Source organism: Panthera pardus, unplaced genomic scaffold (assembly GCF_024362965.1).
Source record: "Panthera pardus isolate Hobbes unplaced genomic scaffold, ASM2436296v1 HiC_scaffold_2, whole genome shotgun sequence".
Taxonomy (NCBI): Eukaryota; Metazoa; Chordata; class Mammalia; order Carnivora; family Felidae; genus Panthera; species Panthera pardus.
The window spans coordinates 100,675,283-100,701,584 of record NW_026526765.1 but is presented as its reverse complement, the minus strand read 5'-3'; the positions used below and the strand labels follow the sequence as shown (position 1 = coordinate 100,701,584).

At 40.8% G+C, this 26,302-nt stretch overlaps 1 protein-coding gene across 1 annotated transcript in view; it reads left to right on the top strand.

Moving 5' to 3' along the window:
- ARHGEF28 (Rho guanine nucleotide exchange factor 28) overlaps positions 1-26,302 on the top strand; it is a 301,505-nt gene that overhangs the window by 42,801 nt on the left and 232,402 nt on the right. Inside the window, exon 2 of the mRNA XM_019463023.2 lies at positions 13,818-13,861. Within this exon, the coding sequence (XP_019318568.2) occupies positions 13,829-13,861 (33 nt within the window). The 5' untranslated portion in view covers positions 13,818-13,828. The remainder of the gene's footprint in view (positions 1-13,817; positions 13,862-26,302) is intronic.

Here is a 26,302-nt window from a genome sequence, read left to right as displayed (position 1 = left end):
ACCTGTGTGTATGTTGGAACAGGGTTGAGATGAACTTGAGCCCTGTTGATGAGAAGTCCTCATGTGAGAAGTACTGATGAAGCACTGACCATATATTTGGCATTGTCTTTGTCTCTTCAGGCTGCTGTAACACAATGCTAAAGACCGGGTGGCTTAGAAACAAGAATTTATTTCTTACATCTCTGGAGCCTGGAAGTCCAAGTTCGGGGTGCTAGCCTGTTCTGAGTGAGGGCCCTCTTCTGGGTTAGAGGCTTATCATTGCATTCTCACATGGCAGAAGGGGCTTAGGGAGTTCTATGGTTTTCTTTTCTTTTTTTTTTTCTTGAGGCCAGTGCCATTATGGAGGCTCCACCCTCCTAACCTGAGCACCTCCTACAGGCCCCGCCTACTCATACCATTACGTTGGGGGTTAGGACTTCAACCTGAATGTTAGTGGGGGACACAAACACTCAGACCACAGCAGGTCTGTACACACCTGCCTGTTTTGTTGTTGTTCATATTGGCTTTTTAGACTGCATTTGTTGTCCAGAACAGATAGAGGGTAGTTCAGTTCATGGCTGGTGAAGATTTGCCTTGATTTGGTATTTACTGCCTCAGGTTTCCCAAAGTGTGACCTTCGTTTCCTAATAACTTTGTAAGTGTGCGTTTTTCAAAATATGAGGCTGACTGTTGCTTTAGGCAACACATTGTTGCGTGAGAGCCATAGAAAACATCTGAGAAGGGGACTCTGAGCTTTCTTGAGGGCTTGAGTAAATACTGTGAAGGCTGAAAAACCAAGTTGTACCTGCCTCACAACAGGCGTTGCAGTTTTTTGGAGCACATCCAGTCTTAAGTTCAGGTTCAGGTTGCCTAGAAAGACAGAGCCTTCCTTATTCTTTGGTTTCTCCTGGTGAGGGCTATCAACAAGGAACTTAAACACCATAAAATAAAAGCTTTCACCCCAACAGAATCTATGTAGAATTAGGTATTAAAACTTTTTTCCACAGTAACTTGAAATGTTGAGGCCTAGCATTCTTATTGATAATGAATATATACATATATATATATATATATATATATATATATATATGTATAATGAAGTAGATGTTGGGTAATTTCTAATTTAAGCAAAAATATCTAGGAATTTTAAGGCAGGCATAGAAAAAATTCATTAATTTCCTAGGCAGTTACACCTGGGATAGTACTATGCCGTTAACTGGTATTATTTTCTAGAAGTAGCAACTTGTATTCCTCTTGTGAGGAATGTCCTTCCAGGAGACATTTTGAAGCTGGCTAGCCTCTTTGAGGGAAAGGGACACCTAAGCCATTAGGAGCAAAATAAAAAATCTGTCCAAATTGCCAAGAAGGACATGGGACAATTCTTCAGTTATACAGGACTGTCCTTCTTACAGGACGTTGAACATCCCTGACCACTTGGTGCCAGATACCAGGATCTGTTCTCCCAGCTCTTCTGATACTCTGGTTTCTTTCCCCCATCCCTGCAAGCACCCACAGGTCCCAAGTGGGACGGGGGGAAGACCTAAAACATAAGCCCCCTTGATGAGTCTTTCTGCTGCCCTTGAAGTGCCAACCAGTGACTTGGTAACTTCCAAAGACAATGGCCCCTTCTGAGTCCTCATTCTCTTTGACTTGACTACAGTCCTTTGTAAGCTGTAAGCATTATTTATTATTGCTGAGCGATTAGGCTTTTGAATGTTGCTGAGCTGTTTGTGTGTTTGAACTTGTCTCTGTTCATTTTTAGACCTCATGCTTTATTTAAAACATTGCCGTGAATATTAAATAACAAACACTTAAATTGTTGACTATTTTTTATGTTATTGCAATATTTTAATACTTATCCTATAAGAACTTTTTTTAAAAATTTTTAAAATTTATTTTTGAGAGGGAGAGTGACAGCACAAGTGGGGGAGGGGCGGAGAGAGGGAGACACAGAATCGAAGCAGGTTCCAGGCTCTGAGCTGTCAGCACAGAGCCCGACACGGGGCTTGAATTTATGGACTGTGAGATCATGACCTGAGCCGAAGTTGGATGCTCAACCAGTTGAGCCTCCAGGCACCTCAGAACTTCTGTTTTAATCTTGAATCCCAGGTGGTGGATTGCACAAAGTCCTTGTTTGGTATGTAATAGAAATTTGTGACTATAATTAGCTTATGTAGGTAACATTGCTTCAGAGCACAAGAGTGTGCCTAGATTTGAATCAGAATAACAAAATAATTTTGACCGTTTTCACCCAGTGAAAATATTTGAATACCAGTTCTCCCTATGTTCCTGCTTTAAGACAGCTCATGATCCCTTTGCCCAGTGGAGGTTTTTAAAAAAATTTTATGTTATGTTACGTTATGTTATGTTATGACTTCACCGCAAAGCTCTTTCCTTTTTGTAACTTGTGGAACGTTTACTGTTTCATGTGGTCATGTTCACTTTTTTACCTCCTGGTAACAGCTCCATTGGCTCTTATCAGGCCGATTCTTCCACCAACGTGGAAATGGCTGAGAGCCAGCGACTTCTTAAGTTAGGGATCCAGTAGGTCCTTCTCTGATTTTAGTGTGCTTTCTTCATTTATCCACAGCATTTGCTGCCTTGTCCATCCATCCCTCTTGGATTTTGTCACATTAGTCCCCTTTCAAATTTCTGACCTAGAAGTGGAGACTTTAAGTTAGGAGGATGGGATCTGGGACCAGACTGCCTGGGTTTAAATCTTGGCTCTGCCACCTAATACTTGTGTGACCTTGGACAAGGTACACAACCTCTCTGTGCCTCAGTTTTCTTATGTGTAAAATGGGGATGGTATTCCATGTAAAATAGGAGGTATTCCATGTGGCTCTGAGAAGTAGGTGAATTTAAACAGCACACAGAACCTTGTCTGACACAATAAATTGTGCTCAGTTAATGCCAGCCTTGTTGGTTATTTCTCTATTCTTAGTGTCTTTCGTGAGCTCTTCTACCTTGCTTTCTCTTGACATTCTCTAAGTCTCTACGCAAAGCCTTTTCGAATTTCTGTGTATCTACCACCTTAATCCTCTCATTTACTCCCAGTGACTCAAACTACTGTGTTACCAGTATATCTTTCAAGCCCAGACCTCTCTGTCTTGATGAGTAATCACATCTCAAACTCGTTATGGCTAGTAGTCCTTTCTCCCCCTCCACATCTTCCACTTCTCCTTTTTATTTTCCCTATCTTGGTCAATGTCACTAAATACCTGGCTCCCCAGACTAAGAACCAAGGAGTCACCCTAGAATCCTCCTAGTCCTTATCCCCTACATCTGGTTTAGCGTTAAGGCCTGTCCGTTTTGTCCCTTAATCTCTTAAATTTATCTTTGCCCTCCCTATGCTACTGTTTTTCGTTCAGGCTCTCTGTCTCTCTCACCTGAGTGACAGCAATGGTGTTGATCTGTTGCTCTGACTGCAGAATCCCTCCTCCACCTACTCTTACAGTGGCCTCTTGAAAGCACAGTTCAGGTCACATCCTTCTCGTGCATTAAAGCCGCTCACTGGCGTGAAGCTCACATAACTTACTAAGGTGTATCATGGGGACCCTGAACGTGTTTCCATCCTTCTGTCCTGGAGGTGTTTGTCCCTCCGTGAACAACCCTTTCGTACTACATGGGGTTCTGCCTGTTCCTTCTTGGGCTTGAAAGGTTGTTCCATTTCATCGTGTACCTGGTGAATGTCTGTTGTCCGCCTCGGTGATTTTCAACAGAGATCTGTGTTGGCATTTGGGGTGGGACCTTTCTTTATGCAGGGTTGACCTGGCATTATAGCAGCTCCCTTTCCCCTTCTGCTTTTTCCCTATCCTGCTGACCCAGTCATTTGAGAACCAGAAAAGCTGTCCTGCCCTGTTTCTAAATGCCTTTTGGGATAGGAGTGCCCCTAGTTGACAAACTATATAAAAGGCTCAGGTCAGGCTCTGTCTCCTTGGGGAGCCCTGTTGATACCCCAACTACTGACAGAGGGGAGTGTTTGTGCCTCTCTCTACTGCTAGAACCCCATAAGGGTTTTGTGGTCTTCCTGTCTTCCTCTGTCCATGGGGCAGACATTCTGGTGCCTAGGGGCTTTCTATATCCTTGGTATTGTCTTTTCTATAGGTTATTTACCTACTTCACATCTGTAAGCCCTTTCTTGTCGAATAGATTGATATGTACCTGAAAGGAGACACTTTTTTCCTCCCTCAGTACTAAGCATATAGGAAGTTGTGAGTACATGTGCTGAACTAAATTAAACATTTTGAGACTAGTCCTATTTCTAAGGCTAAGTCTCATTTCTTTTCATCTTTGCTTGAAGGTCATAATTCTAAATGTTAAATGATCATTCTAGAGTTTCTCCAGGTTTTACACATAGATCCACTAGTTTTATTATCTAGAATTAGGTATACTAATTTAGCTATACCAGTTAAAAAATGTCTTAATTTTTCTTTGAGTTGGCATAGAATGTTAAACTAGTTATGGATGTACAACATAGTGATTCAATAGTTCTGAGCAATACCCAGTGTTTACCATGATAAGTGTATTCACCCTACGTGAATATAATACTGACTGTATTCTTTGTGCATACTTTTCATCTCCTTGACTTGTTTCACAGCTGGAAACTTGTACCTCATAATCCCCTTCCCCTGTTTTGCTTCTCCTTCCACCCCTCTGACAACCACCAGTTTTTTGTTGTTGTGTTTGTGAGTCTTTTTTTCTTTGTTGTTGTTGTGTTTTTTAGATTCCACCTAAGTGACATCATGTGGTTATATACTGTATTTCTATAATGCAGTAAGCTGGAGAAAAGAAAATGTTAAAAAAAAAAAAACTAAGAGAAAATGAATTCAGAGCACCGACTATATGTATCAAAGAAAAATCCATCTATAAATAGACCTAAGCAGAGTAAATTTAGGGTGTCTTTCCATAATTTGGCTATTGTTGAGAGTGCTGCTATAAACATTGGGGTACAAGTGCCCCTATGCATCAGTACTCCTTAACAGGCTTCTTTCTTTCTTCCTTTTTTAAAAAAAATTTTTTTTAACATTTATTTATTTTTGAGACAGAGACAGAGCATGAACAGGGGAGGGTCAGAGAGAGAGGGAGACACAGAATCCGAAACAGGCTCCAGGCTCTGAGCTGTCAGCACAGAGCCCGATGCGGGGCTCGAACTCACGGACTGTGAGATCATGACCTGAGCTGAAGTCGGACGCTTAACCGACTGAGCCACCCAGGCGCTCCAGGCTTATTTCTAAAATGCTCTCTTCTTACCCATTTTCACTGTGCCCACACTGAAGCTTTTTCCTTAGACTTGGCCTTCCCTCCCAGTTGTTCATGTGTTCTTTCCTCCTTCTCCAGTTAGCATAACAGTTGTGAAATATAGATATAATTCTACACTTCTAGGTTTGTTGACAGAGCTGTGACTCATCATTTCCAAGTGAAGGTTTAAAACAGAGATGGTTGTCGAGTTGTGTCAGTAGGAATAGCTCTACCCTTTGAATTCTCTGACCGTAGTGGGGGGAGTATTCATTCAGCTGTGTAAAATCACACACCGGCCTGGCATAATACTATTCAGAATTCTTGATGCTTGGAGATTCCTCTGGGCTGGGGTGAGGCTGAGCTGGGTGGACCCATTTCAGAGGAGCCTGGCCCCACTTAGTGCTGACTCATCTTGTTAAGTCTGATATTTAGAGGTCTTTCAAAATACTCAAATGCTTAAGAAACCCTTTATATAAGCTTGATAAATGAAGCTAGCCTTTGAGTGCTCTTGATGGGCACTAAGTGTTTTCTGTTATTACTGTCAGCTGTCTCAATCCTCTCAAGAGGCTTATGAGGTAGGCACTATTACTCAGGGATGAGTGACTGCCCCAGGGAGGGGAACTTCAGGCCCAAGTCACACAGTTAGAATAGAGCAGAGGTGGAGTTCATATACAGGCTGCTTCTGAGGCTCTCCTCTTATGAGGTGTTGGCTACTTGTTAGCCAAGCAACTTGCTATCTTTGAGACCAAAGTTATGTGACACAAGGACCTTGTGCTGTGGCTAAGGAGAACATGGGCCGGATAGGTCAGATGGGCTGGATTCACACGCCCGCTTGGCCGCTTGTGGCTGCTTGATCTCTAAGTGGTGCAACTTTGCCGAGCTTCTCTTTCTTCCTGTGAAGTGCAGAGGGCGACACTAGATACTGTCTTACCTGGGGAGAGCAGGTATCAGGGACGTTCCCTACAGGGAATCTCCTTAAAAGGAGGACCAAGGTCTCATAGGAAACAGTGGTAGAAAAGAAAGTTGCCTGGGGTTCTATTATGAAAAGGAGTATCCCCTATAAAACTTTGTATTTGACTTCTGTGGCTAGCACGCAGCACAGCATCATGGGTAGGAGTACAAGCTTTGAAGCAGGAAGTTTGAATACCTGTTCTACCATGTGTAGCGTGACCTAGTGCCTTGCAGTTTTTTTTTTTTAATTTCTTTTTTTTAACGTTTATTTATTTTTGAGACAGAGAGAGACAGAGCATGAACGGGGGAGGGTCAGAGAGAGAGGGAGACACAGAATCGGAAGCAGGTTCCAGGCTTTGAGCCATCAGCCCAGAGCCCCACGTGGGGCTCGACGCGGGGCTCGACGCGGGGCTCGACGCGGGGCTCGACCCCACAGACCGTGAGATCGTGACCTGAGTTGAAGTCGGACGACCAACCGACTGAGCCACCCAGGCGCCCCGTGCCTTGCAGTTTTCAACTCTAATTCTTATTCTTAGGAGGGACATCAAGTGTAGTGTGTGGGGGGAGGTGCGGGGTGGGGGGAGAGGGAGAGAGGAGGGGAGTGATGGTGGGGGCGTTTATGGTTTTTGTCTGCCAAATTTGTTAATTGCAGAGCAGGACCTTCATGTTATCACACTGTATTTTCTTTCTTTCTTTCTTTCTTTCTTTCTTTCTTTCTTTCTTTCTTTCTTTCTCTCTCTCTCTCTCTCTCTCTCTCTCTCTCTCTCTCTTAGAGTGTAATTTCTTAGAAAATTACTACATTTCAAACTTTCTTTAAATGCACCTTACATCTTTATTCTAATTAGCATTTTACATCAAACAATGAAACAAACATGCAAAAATAAAGCTCTCATACAAAATACATGCATATCATACTGTATTTGCGAAGAGCTATCGTGAGGGTTATTTTTATTAGAATTAGTTAACAAGTTCTTCCGTTTTCTCATAGGATAAAGAGGAGAAGAAATTCTTCCTTTAATACTGCGATGATCTTTAAGGCTTTATCTCCTTATGATTTCTTTTTTCACTTGTTAGTGGATCTCTGCCACATTCTCATTGATCAGTAGGATCATGATTTGAGAAGTTAGCCAATATTGAAAAATACTATTCTCGATTTTATTTAACCTAATTTCATCTTTAAAAAAAGATTTCCAATTTTATCTTGATAGGTATTTTATATTTATAATACCCAGTAACCACCTCAAGACCAAAACATGTAACTACAAAACATCTAAAGTACAAGGGGGACTGGGTGGAGAACAGATGCTAGCCTTAAGTAAGGGGGCGGGAACTGAAGAATAAACGTGGGAGGGAGTTGTTCCTAATCTTCATGGTGGTCAGTTGATTCAGGAATCATTCTTAGGTTGCGGCACCTGGGTGGCTCAGTCTGTTAAGCGTCTGACTTCAGCTCTGGTCGTGCTCTCGCGGTTTGTGGGTTCGAGCCCCGCGTTCGTGTTCTGTGCTGACAGCTCGGATCCTGCACCCTGCTTCGGATTCTGTGCCTCCTTCTCTCTCTGCCCCTCCCCCACTTGTGCTCTGTCTCTATCAAAAAGAAATAAATGTAAAAAAAAAAATTAAAACAATTATTCTTAGGTTTGGGTAACTTTTGCTTCAGTGTAACCTTACAACTGCAGGTATTTGTAAATGAAGATTCAGGCAAGTAAGACTTCCTCCATGGTTCCTCTCATGGCTGCTGTGAGGCTTCTCTGAGGTGTTGGTAAAATACATAGCACAGTGCCTAACCACATCATTAGCCTTCGAAGTATAGTTACTAACAGTATTAGTAAATATTTGACCATTATTTGTTAATAGGTTTTGTAAGAGGTGTACCAGCCAAAGTTTTTGGCATGTTCAAACACAAAGTTCAAGTCATAGATTTTATATGGAGTTAGTCTTAGAAACCCAGAATTTCATAAAGTCAAGAATGATTATTTACTGTGAAAGTTGAATGTTATATTTTCTCTTATTTTTAAGTTGGAATATTCTCTTCACCTTTTAAATGGTCTAATTTTTATTAGAAGTAACTAGCAAAATGAAGATCCTGAAACATTAGGCATTCTTTCTGGTATGTGTGAAATATTGAATATTTTGCATCATGATGTTCTTTTTATAAGAATTTTTTCCTCTGTTTTGGGAGCAAACTTAAAAATTGTGGCTGTGTACCAAGACCCCCTATCATTCTCTGGTGTCTGCAAGAAAGACTGGAAATTGGCCTTAAATTTCCCAAGACACGTTTTTGAAAAATAAAATATTTTTTTTTCAACGTTTTTTATTTATTTTTGGGACAGAGAGAGACAGAGCATGGACGGGGGAGGGGCAGAGAGAGAGGGAGACACAGAATCGGAAACAGGCTCCAGGCTCCGAGCCATCAGCCCAGAGCCTGACGCGGGGCTCGAACTCATGGACCGCGAGATCATGATCTGGCTGAAGTCGGACGCTTAACCGACTGCGCCACCCAGGCGCCCCTGGTCCCAAACTTTCTAAAAGCCCCTATCAGAGACAGAATCATTTGAGGTACATGTATTATATACTCAAATACTCGAAGTTCAAACTGATATAGGTATAAAAAACCGTATTCTCATTTGAATGTTTCCAAAACTGATGCTTCCTAAATAGTCAAGAGCAGCAAGGTCTGTGCTCACTTGCAGAGATGCATGGCTAAATCATATTGTGCCTCCTTTATTATCAAGGTTAATAACAAAACCAGTTTGTATTTGCTAGACAAGTTCTACACACACCAGCTTTTCACCACACAAATATCATGGTCTACCTTTCCTAATTTGAGTTCTCCATTTGGATTTTCTAAAATTCTTAGGCTCGAGTACTGTTTTAATATTTTATTTTTCGGGGCTCCTGGGTGGCGCAGTCGGTTAAGCGTCCGACTTCAGCCAGGTCACGATCTCGCGGTCCGTGAGTTCGAGCCCCGCGTCAGGCTCTGGGCTGATGGCTCGGAGCCTGGAGCCTGTTTCCGATTCTGTGTCTCCCTCTCTCTCTGCCCCTCCCCCGTCCATGCTCTGTCTCTCTCTGTCCCAAAAATAAATACAAAACGTTGAAAAAAAAAAATTAAAAAAAAAAAAAAAAAAGTTTGGGACCAAGGCTGAGAACTGTGGGGACTTTAGTTTTAGTTTATTTTTTATTTATTTATTTTAACGTTTATTTATTTTTGAGACAGAGAGAGACAGAGCATGAACGGGGGAGGGGCAGAGAGAGAGAGAGAGGGAGACACAGAATCTGAAACAGGCTCCAGGCTCTGAGCTGTCAGCACAGAGCCCAACTCGGGGCTCGAACTCACAGACCGTGAGATCATGACCTGAGCCGAAGTCGGACACTCAACCGACTGAGCCACCCAGGCGCCCCTGGATCCCTCTTAGCTTTAAAGACGTGTGACCTTGCACTCTGCAGTCCAGTTCGCAGGCCCCTGCCACCTAGAACCTCAGCAGGGGGGGTTGGTGGAGCTCGGGAAACCCCACAGCTTATTCCTTAGTCTAGTAAGCCTGCATTGAGACCCCTGTGGGAAAAGTACCCGCAGCCTGGCAAGTGGGGACAGAGGCTTACCTAGAAGGAACAGATTCGCAAGATGTCATGTACCCTTACTAAGTTAAAAAAAAAAAAAAAGTATGTATCCTTATTTTTTTAATTTATAAATTGTACTACGCAACAGTATATTTTTTCAAACTTACTCCACATTTAAAAACCTATGAAGATTAAATGCAATTAATAACCCTTTTTGTTCTCACTAAAAACATTGATGTACAATACATGTCAGCGGAAGTAATAAAACAAATGGGTCATTATTTTGAAAACGTTGGTTTAAAATACTCTATAACCCTTCTTTTTAATTTTTTAAGTTTTTTGTTATTTTAATTTGAGAGAGAGAGAGAGAGAGAGAGAGAGAGACAGAGACAAAGCACAAATGAGGAAGGGGCAGAGAGAGAGGGAGACACAGGATCTGAAGCAGGCTCCAGGCTCTGAGCTGTCAGCACAGAGCCCCATATGGGGCTCCAACCCGCGAACTGGGTGATCAAGACCTGAGCTGAAGTCAGCCACTTAATCAACTGAGCCACCCAGGTGCCCCTACTCTGTAACCCTTCTGTTTGAATGTCTGGTTCAAAGCACTTTGACTTTGAATTTGGATTTAATGTGTGTCACAGCTGAAGAGAACCTCATTATGATATATACATTCTAATACAAGTGCAGTGCTGGCTAAGCTTAAAAATTCAGGGCTTTATGTATTAATCCCATCCACTAATTATACAAGTTTATTAATTTTTTTAAACATTTTTATTTATTTTTGAGACAGGGAGAGACAGAGCATGAACAGGAGAGGGTCAGAGAGAGGGAGACACAGAATCCGAAACAGGCTCCAGGCTCTGAGCTGTCAGCACAGAGCCCGACATGGGGGCTCGAACTCACGGACCACGAGATCATGACCCGAGCCGAAGTCGGCCGCTCAACCGACTGAGCCACCCAGGCGCCCCACAAATTTATTAATTTTTAAAAGTGGCTGCATGGGGCACCTGTGTGACTCAGTCAGCTAAGCACCTGACTCTGGATACTGGTTTAGGTTGTGATCTAGCAGTTGTGAGACTGAGCCCCACATCGGGCTCTGCACTGACTCTGGAGCCTGCTTGGGATTCTCACCCTGTCCCCCTTCTCTGTGCTCCTCTCTGGTTTTCTCTCTCTCTCACATACACATGCTCTCTCCTACAAATAAAAATTAAAAAAAAAAATAAAGTGGCTGCAAACTCCCATCTTCCCTGATGTCAGTTGGTTCTCCTATAATTTAGAAGTTGTTACGTTTTAAAAATACAAAACCTGTGAAACACTCAGTTTCAAAGATTTATATAGATTAGAAGGCTTTTTCCCCCCAAGAATTTGAAGCCTGCAGATATGAGGGCTTTATTAAGTTGTAAACTTTATTATTTTTTTATATGAAATTTATTGTCAAATTGGTTTCCATACAACACCCAGCGCTCGTCCCAAAAGATGCCCTCTTCAATACCCATCACCCACCCTCCCCTCCCTCCCACCCCCCATCAGCCCTCAGTTTGTTCTCATTTTTTAAGTCTCTTATGCTTTTAAGTTGCAAACTTTAATTACTGCAAGAAAGTGACAAAACAGTGGTAACATGTACTAATATTCTTTTTGAAAATGTTATGATGGCATATACTATCTGACAGTTGAATTTCCTTTAAGAATTTTCACTTACTGAAATATCACCCCTTCTTGATGGAAAGGCCTATATGTATTTGGAAAAATGGATGTTTTTACAGACATGTCATAAACAGCCACTTTTTGTAGAAAAATGAGAACACTTCTATTTCGGGAAGAGAAAATTGTGTAGGACATATTAAATAAAGTGGGACAGTTTTTTAAAAGACTTTGCCACAGTATAACCAATACGACTCAATATGGTGTATGGATTTTTATGGTCCTTAGCAATGTCATTACAGAAATTGTAGATTGGACTGTGTTTGAAATTCATTACGATACTTAGCCCATGGATGACACAAGGAATGAATTTCACTTACGGTGCCTTTTAAGGTTCTTATCCAAGCAGCTGCCCTACCTAGTGGTTGTAGTTGAGTGCTTTTCCCTTAGGAGATTACTCTTTATTAAAGAAGTAATTCACTCTTCAGATTAAGTCCATATTCTCTTCACAAGTGGTTTCTTGGTTTCTCTCCCTCTCTCCCTCTGTACCCCTCCTTCCCACCTTCCCTTCGTTTCTGCAAGCAGGGGAGAGGGGCAGAGAGCGGGAGTCCCAAGCAGGCTTCATACTCAACACTGAGCCTGAAGCAGGGCTTGATCTCACGACCCTGGCACCATCACCTGAGCCAAAATCAAGACTCAGATGCACAACTGACTGGCACCATCCAGGTGCCCCAGAAGTGTTTTTTTGTAGATGTATTATCAGATAAAATCTAGAAAGCTGAGTAAGGGAAAACATCTGCACTTCTACGAGTGTATGGCAAACCTCTTACACAGATGATGTATTCTAAGATTCATTAAAATACTCCATAGTCTTCAAAGTTTTGTTCATAAAGGAATGCACTTATATTATTTTCTGTGCATTTCGGTCCTTTTGAAACCACATTGACTGTAGAATGCACTCTTGCTATTAAGCAAAAATTTTAAAAGGTTGTAATTGTATCAAGTTTTGTTAAAGTTTTTTAAAAGATCACAATGGTTTATGGCATGCCTGTAAACACAGGTTAAAAACAGTTGGTGATACCTTGAAGCACATCACACATTTAGGGTAAGGGATCGTGGTATATGCTATTGGGTGTACTTTCAAAATTTACATACCTGAAAGCTGATTTTTTTGCGGGGAGGGGGGGGGTGGGTGGAGATTATAAGGCATTGTTCTTAGTCATTTTAATTTCCCAGTAGGGCTGATGAATAATTCGTATTTAGGAATGAGAGACTGATTTGTCATATTCTTGTTAGTATTGTCTTCCATTTGAAGATTCCTTCCTGGAATTCTTAAGCCATTCATCTAATTTATGAGGCAAGTTTTATTAAGAACTGATGATAATAGGTAAGCCCATTTAAGTGGGTCTACATAAACGGCCACAGGGCACAGTGTGTTGGTAATGAGCTTGGTCTTCTCTCAGGATAACTTAGGGAGTATAACTTGTGACCTAGGAGGGTGCCAGTGGCAGCGTGAGTATGAAGTATTAATAAACCTGAAGTTAAAAGTTGTTACAAAAAAAAAAAAAACTTTCTGTATTTTTCTTCTTGCCAAGTGTATACTTGGGGTATTATTGCACTAAACGTCCCAATTCAGGTTGCTATGTGCCCTGTCACCCATCGCCGAGGTACTGCAGCTGGTGTGGCCTGGGAAGGCAGAGCCAGGATTGGCCTGGTGAGCAGAACTCGGGTAGTGGTTGGATCTCTGTCTTGCCCCATTCACAGTTCTCATCCAGCCCACTCCTTACTTTGTCCCGGTTTTTAGGGCTCTCTTGTTGAGCTGTGCATTTTTTGAGGGCCGAACCACCTCCTGGTCATCTTTGTGGATTGTTTGGCCCACTGTAGGTGTTCATTGAACGTCTTGAATGATGGTTGCTTTTTTTCCCTAAGTTTCAAGGTGGTTTCTGGATGTGGGTTTTACAGGGGCAGGCATGCAGTTGGTGGAGAGGTTGGTAACTGGAGTACATACCCGCCCTCCTGAGATCACATGACTGAAACCTTTGCCCTCTGGATGTTCAGCAAAGAAGTGTCTTGCTCCTGAGGTCTCCTGCCTCATTTGGACAGCGGTGAACTCTAACCTCAGAGACCTCTATTATTCAAGTAGTTAAGGCAAAACTTTGAGCACGTTTATGTTGACTTTCCTGGCTTTTGGAAATATTTCTCTCAAGAGCAGTCAATAGAATATTACCTGGGGTGGATAGGTTTCCTTTAGGTGTGGAAATTAACGTGAGAGAAGAAAAGGGGGGTGGTATTTGATACAGATGGAATCTCTTTTCTGTAGTTCATGGTTTTGTCTCTGCAATTTTCCCATCTATCGTTACTTCTCCCCTCTGGATAACTGAAGGGAGGGACACAGTTCTGGTTGGCTACGCAGTGTCTTCTGTAATAACGGTTGTCATTCGTTATTTTCCTTGCAGATGCGGAAGCCATGGAGTTGAGCTGCAGCGATGTTCCTCTATACGTAAGTCTCTAAGTGTTGGATTTCAGGTCTAAATGACCCTTTCTTACACTCAAAACCCGTGTGACTAAAGTGGAGAGAAAGGTTTTGCATGCTGTTTGAGGCTTAAAAAAAAAAACAAAAACCAAAAAACCAAAAAACGTGAACTGTCTTGCTTCAAGTATGTGTATGGACCCTTTTAAAAGTCATTGGCTCTTGGCTCTGAAGTCTGGGTTTTAATGATACTTATCTGAGTAATTTTATTTAAACTGTATAACTTCTGGACTCACAAACACCCATTTCATTCATGTGAATGGTTTTCGAATGTTGTATTTTAGGATATACTGATAATGGTCAAGAATGTCTTCTAGGTGCGTCTTTGGATAACATTCAGTGGCATTTGTGTCAGCTAAAATCATGAAATAGGAATTCAAAGGGCAAAGTGCTGGGACATCCACAGAATAGGTGGAGGATTGGGTGACAGAGATGCCCATGAGATGCCTAGACAGGTGTTTCTTCTGCATTGAGGGAAGATTCTGCTCTTCTGCACAGTTAACTGAGTGTAACAGAGAAGTCAGTGGATGCTCCCTTCACATATAAAATGGGATAAGGGGGAGCGTGGGTGGCTCAGTCAGTTGAGCGTCTGGCTTCAGCTTGGGTCATGATCTCACAGTCTGTGAGTTCGAGCCCCACGTCGGGCTCTGTGCTGACAGCTCAGAGCCCGGAGCCTGCTTCGGGTTCTGTGTTTCCCTCTCTCTCTGACCCTCCCCCGTTCATGCTGTGTCTCTCTCTGTCTCAAAAATAAATAAACGTTAAAAAAAAAATGGGATAGGACTTCATCCCCCCCACCCCCCTTATTTCCTTGAAATCTGACTGAGTTGGTATAGCGTGGGCATGGATGGGTGTGTGGGACCTGTGGTTTCAGGTAACTTCTGAATCATCGACTCATGGAATTCAGCAAGAGTACTGCATCTAGACTAAGAATATGACCTCAATTTAGGTTATCCTTAATAGAATGAAGTGTCAGGGAACTAGAACACACAATCAGAATCTTCAGTTAAAATCTGTTGATCCATTTCATTGCCCTCTCAACCTTAGATATACTCCACTCTCTTCTATAGAGAAAAACTGAATGATACTACTACTCTGTGCTTGATGTCAAAAGAACCAAGGTCGGTAGAGCAAGTCCCTGGTTCTAGAGTCAAATAGGTCAATGGCAGACTTGAGTACGATAGAGGATGGGAAGCTGGGGCCAGCCATGGTTGCAGCTCCTGATTCTAACTCAGAATTTACAACTATTGTTGTAACACAGAACTGCCTCTTCCCTTCTAAGGAGTTGCACTTCACACATCAGATGAGTAATGTGTGGGAAATAACCTCAAGGTCCCACATTAAGAAGAGAATACTACGAGAACTGCACGCAGCTACTGAAAACAATTTTGGGAAGGATACTGAATAGTGAAAACATTACTAATTTAAGAAGTGGAAAAATAAAGAATGCTCCATGTATATACTTTGTGCTTTCAATTATGTTATCATGAAACAAGCTGTCGTTGACTTGAAGTTTACTATATACCCGGTCCTATCTGCTAACCCTTCAGATAGTGACAGTGACAAGGGCAGCTTGAGGAAGGCCTGTAACACCCTCCATCATGTCCACCCGCTTCCTCCAAATATTACAACCGTAGTAGTATCCTACCTACTAGATTATCATCAGACTAAGGAAGAGTCAGTACCCATAGCCTAAGGAAAGAAGGGATTTAAAAAGACCAGACAAAAGTAAAAATAATTTTGTCTAATAAACAGAATATACTAATGGGAATGAAAGGGAGTAAGTGAAAGGTGTTAAGAAAACGTTACTCATAATCTGAGTACCTATAGATGTTTTATTAAAATGACACTTTGTCATTTCTAAAGTGCAGTTTTTTTCCACCCTCATTTTAACATCTCTGAAGCTGAGATGCTCTTACATGCACTGTGCATTCCAGCATATGTCACGGTATAGTTATTACCTATGTGTGCGTGTCCTTGCTTACAATGCTCAAATGGTTGTCACTTAAGATTACATGTGTGCCTGGGAATGCACGCTGGTGCAGCCACTCTGGAAAACAGTATGGAGGTTCCTCAAAAAACTAAAAATAGAACTACCCTACGACCCAGCAATTGCACTACTAGGCATTTATCCAAGGGATACAGGTGTGCTGTTTCAAAGGGACACATGCACACTCATGTTTATAGCAGCACTACCTACAATAGCCAAAGTGTGGAAAGAGCCCAAATGTCCATCGATGGATGAATGGATAAAGAAGATGTGGTGTATATATACAATGGCGTAGTACTTAGCAATCAAAAAGAATGAAATCTTGCCATTTGCAACTATGTGGATGGAACGGGAGGGTACGATGCTAAGCAGAATTAGAGAAAGACAAAAATCATATGACTTCATTGGTGTGCACAGAAGTGCACCTGATAGGACTGAAGAGGTGCGGTGAGGTAAGGGAGAGAACTAAAGATAACTCTGAAGAAGTCTGGCTGCACTTTGCAAGTATGTGGATGGAACTAGAGGGTATTATGCTAAGTGATATTAGAGAAAGACAAACATCATATGACTTCACTCATATGAGGACTTTAAGATACAAAACAGAAGAACATAAGGGAACGGAAACAAAAATAATATGAAAACGGGGACAAAACAGAAGAGACTCAAAAATATGGACAACAAACTGAGGGTTACTGGAAGGGTTGTGGGAGGGGGGATGAGCTAAATGGGTAAGGGGCACTAAGGAATCTACTCCTGAAATCATTGTTGCACTATATGCTAACTAATTTGGATGTAAAAAAAAGATTACGTGTGTGCCTTGCTGGTATAATAAAAACAAATCTAAAATAAATTTCTACCAAATTAATAACATGTAAACAGAGCACACATAAGAACTATACTAAAAGTTATTTTTGTGCTTTGGGGTAGACCTCTTCTCTGCTTTTCTATCTTCAGAGGTTTGATAAATATTGTAGCTTCTAGTTTATTAAATTCTGGTTTATAAATGTTTAATTTTTAAAATTCATACATGAATTAAATGCTTTCAAAATGATTCCATTACAATTTGGCATTAAAAAGTTAAGTTGTTATGGGGGTGCCTGGGTGGCTCAGTCAGTTAAGCATGCCACTTGGCTCAGGTCATGATCTCCCAGTTCGTGGGTTCGAGCCCCACATCAGGCTCTGTGCTGACAGCTCAGAGCCTGGAGCCTCCTTCCCATTCTGTGTCTCCCTCTCTGCCCCTCCCCCACTAGTGCTCTGTCTCTCAAAAATAAACATTAAAAAATTACACAGTAACACGGAAGACTTGGAAACAGCAGCATGGTACACGATAAAATCTGTCGAAATCTAGAAGTTCTTGCAATGAGTATAAGATAAAATTCAAACATGTAATGATTAGAAATTTTTTAGTGGAATATAAAATGGAATTTATAACGGTATATTATGTATACATTTATGTATACATACAGAAATTGTATATTATGTATATTTAACATGACACTTGATATGTATAATTGTATGTTATGTATATTTAGCATGACTCTTACTTGATATGTATATAGATTGTAACCTAATTCTTTTAACCCACTTAAACATTTATGTCACTATTACAAATTGATCTCAGCCAGTTTGACTCGTTGGACATATGTAGTAAGAGGTCAGAGAGTGTATATTATAGTAAAAACAAGTCTAAATTCAATTTCTACCAAATTAATAACATGTAAACAGAGCACATGTAAGAACTGTAGTAAAACTTGTTTTTGTTTTTTGGGGTAGACCTGTTCTCTGCTTTCTGTCTTCAGAGGTTTGATAAATATTTACTTGTAGCTTCTAGTTTAATAAAGTCTCATTTATAAATGTTTAATTTTTAAAATTCATATTTATATTTCATAAATTATAAAAATAGGAAATACCAAGAAAAATTAAAACCTTATGCTTAACCCTGTCATCAGTATAAGCACTGTTGATATTTGGTATGTTTTTCCAGAGTTCTATCTATATCTGTGTTGACTTTTATTGACATTAATGCATTAATTATTAAGGCATATATTTAGATGATTTTTTATTTGATGGCAATATATTGGGTCTCTTTATTTTGATACTTCTATGTGCTAACAATCCTATTATGATTGGTTATTTTACAAAAATCATCTTTGGCAAGTGTATGATGTAAAATCCAAATAAAACTAGAAAGTTTAAAGGACTGACAACATACTGAGATACTTTCAAATTTGAAAATAATAATGGTATGCTAATGAAAAATCTCATTAAAATGGGCTCTAAAAAATAGGAATTGTAAGATTTATCTGAAGGAAGATTAGACCACATAAATGGAGTGATAATTATGGAGGAAAAAAATTGATAGAAATTATTCCCAACTTTGACTCACCCTCTACAAAAAGGCACCTTGTTCAGGTGATATATACATATTTTCCCGTTCCTTTGATTATAAGCTGTTTCGACGTGAGAATTTATTGTTCAAAAGTCTTTGCTTCTTGGTCACTAAAGAGAACACTTACTTACAAAAATGGTAGACTTCTTTTATAACTTCTAGTAGATTTTTGATGCTCTTTAGGGTTTTCTGTACTTAGTACCTTGTCATCTGCAAATAGTGGAAGTTTTACTACTTCTTTTCCAATTTGGATGCCTTTTATTTTTTTATTTTTTGTTGTCCGAATGCCGTGGAGAGGACTTTGAGTACTGTGTTGAGTAAAAAGTGGTGACAGTGGACATCCTTGTCTTGTTTATGACTTTATTAGAAAAGCTCTCAGTTTTTTGCCATTGAATATGATGTTAGCTATGGTTTTTTCATATATGCCCTTTATTATGTTGAGGTATATTCCCCCTAAACCTATTTTGTTGAGGGTTTTTATATATATATACACATACATATATATATATTTACACATATATATACATATATATATGTATATATATATATGTGTATATATATATGTATATATACACATATGTATATATATATATATATATACATATGTATATATATATACACATCTTAATGTTTATTTATTTTGAGAGAGAGAGTAGATGCACACAGGGAAGGGGGCAGAGAGAGAGAGAGTGAGAGAATCCCAAGTAGGCTCTGTACTGTCCGTGCAGAGTCCATTGTGGGGCTGGAACTCAGAAACCATGAGATCATGACCTGAGCTGAAACGAAGTGTCAGGTGCCTAACTGACTGAGCCACCCAGGTGCTCCTGTTGAGCGGTTTTGTCATGCATGGACGTTGTACTTTCCTTCTTTCTTTCTTTCTTTTTTTTTTTTTTTAATCTTTATTTATTTTTGTCAGCGAGACACCGAGCATGAGCATGGGGGGGCAGAGAGAGAGGGAGACACAGAATCAGAAGCAGGCTCCAGGTTCTGGGCTGTCAGCACAGAGCCTGACACAGGGCTCGAACTCACGAACCGCAAGATCATGACCTGAGCCGAAGTCAGATGCTTAACCGACTGAGCCACCCAGGTGCCTCAGATGTTGTACTTTCAAATACCATACAATTTCCCTCATATGGAATTCAAGGAACAAAACAAATGAACAAAGAAAACAAGAGACAAACCAAAAAAAAAAAAAAAGCCTCTTAAATACAGAGAACAAACTGATGGTTACGGGGTAGGAGTTGTTGGGGAGGATGAAATAGGTGAAGAAGATTAAAAGCACACTTACCATGAAGAGCAGTGAGTAGTGGATAGAATTGTTGGATCACTATATTGTACACCTGATACTAATATAGTACTCAGTGTTAACTATACTGGCATTAAAATTTAAAAAAAGATGAAGAGATATCTCTATACCTATAGAAAATCTGTGGATATAAGAATTCTTTTTTCCCCCATGCATTTTGTTTGGATCCATGAAGAAAACTTCCATGTTTCCTTTTTAAAGTTTCATTTTTCTAGGTCTTTGACTATTGTTTTCTCTTTCTAAAACTGCTTTTTCAAGGTTAGACTGTTTTGTCCTTCCTGTAGTCTGACTTCTAGAAGCATTTTTAATTTTATATTGAAGTGTTCTATATTGTCGAGTCTGTTTTTCTTTTTTGCCCGCACAATTGTTGTTCCCATTCCTTTGTGTTAGTTTCTCTGTAGTATTTTTGAATCTTGGTCTATTTCTTATGCCCATATAGTTTCATCATCTTGGGTATTTTATTGTGAGCACAAAGAAAGAAATTAACATATTTTTCTCTATTTCAGGAATTCGTTTCAGAGGGTGTGATAATTTTTGATTCTGTCTGGTGTGCTATAGAACTTTATAGATTTTTTGAAAACTATTTCCGCTTGCTTATTTTTAGGAAGGGAGACAGTGTTGGGGATGCAAGGATATTCCTCAGCTTAGTCACAGACTGCCTCTAATTTTTAAAATGAACAATGGAGGTTCATTGACTTGCTTTTGCAGGAAAAGAGAAACACTGCCCCGTAATAAGATTAGAGAAGAAGCAGGGGTTGGCAGCTGGTAGCCAAGAGTTTTTATAATACCGATTTGCAGACTGTGGGGATGTGGGCCTTGCAAATCCAATTTTCAGCCTCTGAGCAGCTTCCTGCATCTGTGTTCTAAGGGGGCACTAAAGGAGCCGCTTTGGAAGGTCAGGCTGTTTGTTCACGATAGAGGAAAATAGCAGACACATGCAGTCTGGCTTGTGGTCTAGGCTTAAGGTGTAGACTGAGTTGACAACATGCTTTGGGGAGGAGGAGGAGGAGGAGGAGGAGGAGGAGGAGGAGGAGGAGGAGGAGGGGGAGTGTTAGGCTAGCAAAGAGTTGTAGTGATGAACCTCATGACGTTTGAAAGCCTGGAAGAGTGTCAATTATAATTAATTGATGTAAGATGTTCTCTTTTTCTTTTTTTTTTTTTTTTTTTTTTGAGAAACAGCGTGTGCATGCACATGTGTATGGGGGAAGGGCAGAGGAACAGGGAGAGAGAATCTGAAGCAGGCTCCACGCCCAGCTTGGCGCTCGCTCTCACAAACTGTGGGATAATGACCTGAGCCTAAATCAAGAGTTGGATGTTTCCCTGACTTGAGCCTGCCAGGTGTCCCAAAGATGTTCTCTGTCATAAACCATCTTTATTTTTTATAATTTTTTTTCTAATGTTTGTTTATTTTTGAGACAGAGCACGAGTCGGGGAGGGGCAGGGAGACAGGGAGACAGAATCTGAAGCAGGCTCCAGGCTCTTGAGCTGTCTGCACAGAACCTGATATGGGGCTTGAACCCGTCGACTGCGAGATCATGACCTGAGCTGAGGTCGGACGCTCAACCGACTGAGCCACCCAGGCGCCCCTGTCTTAAACCTTCTTAATTGACACCACTTGGGAGCTTGAAAGTCCTGTATTGGAAGCCATTAAGTTATTTTTATTTTTTTAGTTTGTTGTTTTTAGTCCTTTGTTTCCTAGTTTGTACATAAAAAGATCGGAAATGATGCAAGTAGAGCTTAAGAGGTGAGATTTTGCTTACTTGGTATTTGATTGAATTTTGAAAGAGGAAGAGATTTTGCATCCGCAAGCCAAATAGTGTTTTTGCTGTTCGGTGTTTTTGACTACTTGTTAAATTGAGTTGTCTCAAAGTTTTTGTAGATTAATAAATGTCATAAAACAGATACATGTTAAACTTGTTAATCTAGGAACTTGCTTTTTTCCACATTTTATTTTTATGTAAGTTATTATTAGCCCTAATCTTCCCCAAAACAGCTCAGTGCTGTGAATAAAACAGATGAGCTCTTCCTTGGGAACTTGTTGACTGCAAGGGCTTTTTTCGCAATGAAAATAGCTTTATTCTAGATAAACTTAGTTAAATAACACTTGCTCATTACAAAAAAAATAAGCACAAATTATTAGCAATTACTTTTTGCAAAATTTGTACATAACACTGTTCCATGAAAGGAATCCTATGGAAAATCTGTTAGGATCTTTAGCAGATCTCAGTAATCATTCCTCTCCATTTTATACCTCCTTTTCTGTCCTCCCTGGTAACTGCTGTTGTTGAAAGTTGATGCATTTTTGTCAGCAGCATTATAATCCCTTGTGAACTTGTTGGCAAAAAGAATTTGAGACCTTTACCTCCGACCTACTGAATCAGACATTCTGGTTGGGGGGTGGGGCAGCAATCTGCATTTTAAAGCCACTTTGAGGTAGTTCTGCACACTAAAGTTTGAGAACCACACTTACTGTATATATTTACACATTGTTGCGTGCTCCTACAGCCCTGTACATCAATTTAGACACAAGCTTTAACAAAATCATTAAAAAACCTAGATCATATTTGGACTTCTGTATCTTTTCCAACTAAGCAATACTTGGTAGAAACTCCTCTAAATCATTAGACATAGTTCAAAGTCATTCTGTTTAATGAGTGGGTGTGGACCACTGTGGTGTCGTCCACCTCTGTGGATGAGTATTTACTCTGTTCTTGACAACCATTCACTAGATATGTTTGTCTATATGTCTTCCTATATTCATATTTTTGTCTCTATAGGATAGATTCTTAGAGGGTGCATATTTCAAATCTTAATGAATTGCCTTGCAAATGAGATAGAACACTTAGCATTTCATTAAATAACTTCCTGGTATATTTAATATCTTCTGTGTTTAGCTTCAGTAACTAGTAATTATGAAATCAGTTCTCATTTTCATCGCGCAAAGAAAGGAAGTATATTCACTCTTGTACGCTTTAAGAAAGTTCAAAAATTTCTTGACTTATTATTATTTTTTTGCTATGGTGCTTCATTTCTACTGGTTCCCAAATTCTGGTTAATGGGAGTATCTAATCCATGGAGATGTTTATAACATCTGCAGAGGGTGTGTCTGTGAATCTTTGCGTGTGAGCTGTTGCTCTCTTCCACCCTTCAGGCATGTTAATCGTAGCAACTGACTGAGAAGTGTCTCATCATTTCTTTCTCTGGAGGCTGCGAATTGTTTAACTGTTGGGCAGTGCATTGTTGCCAGCTGGATCTAAGCTGCTTCCCTCTTCCCTTAGTACTTGGTTATTCTTCCCACTTCATGGTATTCTGCTGTGTTTGGTCTCAAGAATATTGGTTGCTACTGGGCTCATTGTGTAGATTAATTGAAAGTGTAATCTGATGTTTAGAGATGTGATTAGGTCGTTAGGTAACTGAGCGAAACTTCCCCCAGTCAAGCACTTTTATTTCTGGGGCTTGGAGTAACTTCCTTGAGTCCTTGACCGAGTGTAGTCTTCTTGGTCCCAGCCTTATGGGGGGAGGACCTGAGGACAGGTCCCAGGGCCTGTTTCCTAGCCGAGGGAGGCAGCTTCCTATGGAGGCGGTGACTTACGGCTTTGTTCTCTGCTCACCTGGCAGACGCCTCCTTCCTGATTCCTGCAGACTCCCTCTGGCTTCTGGTTCCTGTTGAAGGAAATCCTGTCCTCCAGATGCTGCCCCTTCTCTGCTTATGGCTCTGCATCCCTGATGGCTGCCTGTGACTGGTCTCTCTTGACTATTATGTCAATGATAGTAAGGGAGCGTATCTTTGAGACTTTGGCCTTGCCACCCTCCCTTGGAGATGAGCAAGTTAAGGTTCCTAGGGGGAGTGACTTACCTGACTGATGAAACTGAGTTGGTTTGACATTAAGAATTTTTACTGCTGTATTAGAAGTCGTAAAATACTTGTACTCTGAGAGAGGTAGAGCCCACAGTAAGTCTGGGGTTTTCCCATTTCACTGGGTAATTAAAATGACCTTCCCGTTGTCCTGTCACCTCCAGTGGTTTTTCCCACTGGCCAGTACCCACAGGCACCATTTTGTTACTGCCCTGCAGTCTCTCTTGAGCTTTAATCGTGAAGAATGGTGCCACTTCCCCCATTTTTTTTTTTTTTTTTTGGTCTTGCTAGAGGATCCTGCCTATAACTACGTCTAGGCAAGCCCTGGCCCTCTAAAACTAATTTACTCAAAAAAAAAAAAAAAAAAATCTGGGCTCAGTAATTGTTTTTCATTTGCCTCATTAAGTTTTCCAGCTCGAATTAATAGAAATTTCATTAGCTCAGGTGTCAGAGGGCATGGGTGAAGGTGTCTTCTGGCACATACCAATAAATTCTGGCTTTGAGAATGGAATCAGGAAGAGCTTTTGCCTCAAAACCACTTGCAGATCACATGTTGACTGTGAAAATTTATTTTTAGCAAATTAAGTCTCCTGACGTCAACACAGCAGCTTGTGCATCTCAGCCGTCACCTGTTGCCTGGTTTCTTCCATCACTGTTTTAGCTGGGCTCACTTAGGCTCTTGGTTTCTGCTAACTGGACTTTGTCCTGCCTGGTCCCCCTTTTACCTTTTTGCCCTTTGTCCTCTTGTCCCTGTGAGAGGGCAGGCAAACTCCAAAGCAACATGTTCCACCCGTGGTACAGGAGATCCATGGTAACTGCTTTATGCTGCCTGGCCAGCAGCCACCAGATGTCCATTCCTGGACGTCCCGAGCTCCTTCACTGCTGCAAGAGACGGCTCGATGGTATGGCAGGAGCAAAGGGGAAAACCACTTCTCAGACATCAGCAAAACCTATGACTTACAATGTTACATCAGTCCTCCGTTAGCTTCATCCCTGTCCCTTTCCTCTTAGCTCAGTGACAGTTTCTGGTACCCCTTCTGTCACCACTGATAAGACCTACGTCTGACAAAAGGCTCCAAGGTAAAATGAACAGCTATGGGAAACTGCTGGCAGACTCAGCCCCAGCACCCCCCCTGGAAGGAATTTCTTTGTGGGTAGGCTGGGGGCTATGGGTAAATTAGTACCACATGTCATAAAGTCTGATTATCTCTCTCCCATATTTCAGTGACAGCCTCCAATTTGGGTAATATGCAGCCTTGTATTTTTTAACGCAGAATGTGAAGTAATTGACGTTTTTGTTCTAGTTGATTTTAAAATATATTACCATTTTAAGAATTTTAGACATGCATATGGGTCAGATTTTTCTCTCAGAGAACCCTCAGAAGATATAAGATGTGGTTTAGTTAAAATGTTTGAGTAACACGTTCTAGAAAGGGAGCTGTTACAGAAGTGCTGTTACAGAAGTAATTCTGTATTATCAAAAACTCTTCCCTCTGACCCGTGAAGATGTGCACGTGTATGGTTTGAATAGGTTGTTTTTAACTCCTGACTTATTCCTCTTCAAAGTTTGATACGCTTTTGGCTTTAACCTTTTTTCTATCAAAACTGATCTCATGAACTTCACCAATTTTGTTCTTGCTTAGTCAGAAGTGTTTAAGTCCCCAATTAATACAGTGCACTATTCTAGGCACTTAGGACATAGCCCAGAGGGAAACAGGTTTCGAGGATCCTGCTCTCCTAGAACCCACTTGACAGTAGAGAGATGGACAATAAATAGGTAAACAAATAAAAACATAGGACATTGAGTTAGTGGTGTGTTAAGGCAACACAACGTGATATGATAGAGAATGCTGTGTGTTGTGAGATAGGGTGAGAGCCAGGATCCCCCATAGTGTTCCAGAAAGATCAGGAAGCCCAAAGGGCCTTGAAGTAGGAGTTGACTTCACATATTTAGGGGACAGCAAAAGACCCATGAGAGAAGAGGAATGCCAGGTCATGGAAAGCTTTGGAAGCCAATGTAATGAAATGATAAGTTGGTGGGCGTCAAGGTGGGGCAGTTGCCCAACGTGATTCTTAGTGTTCATGAACTCTGCTGGTTCTTCTCAAGTTCTTTATTCATCTCTTGTGTTTTCTTCTCCTCTTTTTATGTGAGTGTTCCCAGGGCCCACCCCTTTCTTCTCTCTTTCTAGGCAAGCTTACCTTTCCTTGTTGTTTGAACCACAGGACCTCTTTGAAGGCTGCCACATGAGGATCCTTCTCCTGACCTCTGCCCAGGCCACACCTTCTATTTCCAGCTGGCCCGTTTGCTGTATCCATTCATTTAATGAGCACTGGCTTCAAATCCAGACTGTTATATTTTAAACAGTTTTTCAAATTCTCCTCCAAACCAAAACCCAGTCCAATTTCCTGATTGCTGTTCCCTTACCATCATTCTTCCAGGCATGGTGACTTTACATGTGAGTTTTCCTAATTCTTGCATTCCTTCATTCTCTGTAGTTGATCAGTCATCAAGATGTGCTGATGATTACAGTGGTCTCTTTTCTCTCCTCAGCCATTATGCAAATTCATCTCTGGGTTGTTGCCTTTAACCTCTTCAGATCTGCCGTTTCCTTAGACTTTGTGATTGTTTTATTTTCCCCCTCAAATATTATCTCCTGCATTCATCTCTTGCTTTGCAGCCATATACCCTATCTGTTCTAATCTTACAAGTTCTCTATCTTGGTGGGCTTTCTTTTCTTAGAGCAGGACTTTACCCAAGTTACTCTGGTTCCATAACCAGGAATATCTCTAGGGTAGGAGTGGGATACATTATTGTATGTAAGTTATGACACTGGAAAGCTATACATTTGGTATCTTCTTGGAAGTTTTCTTTT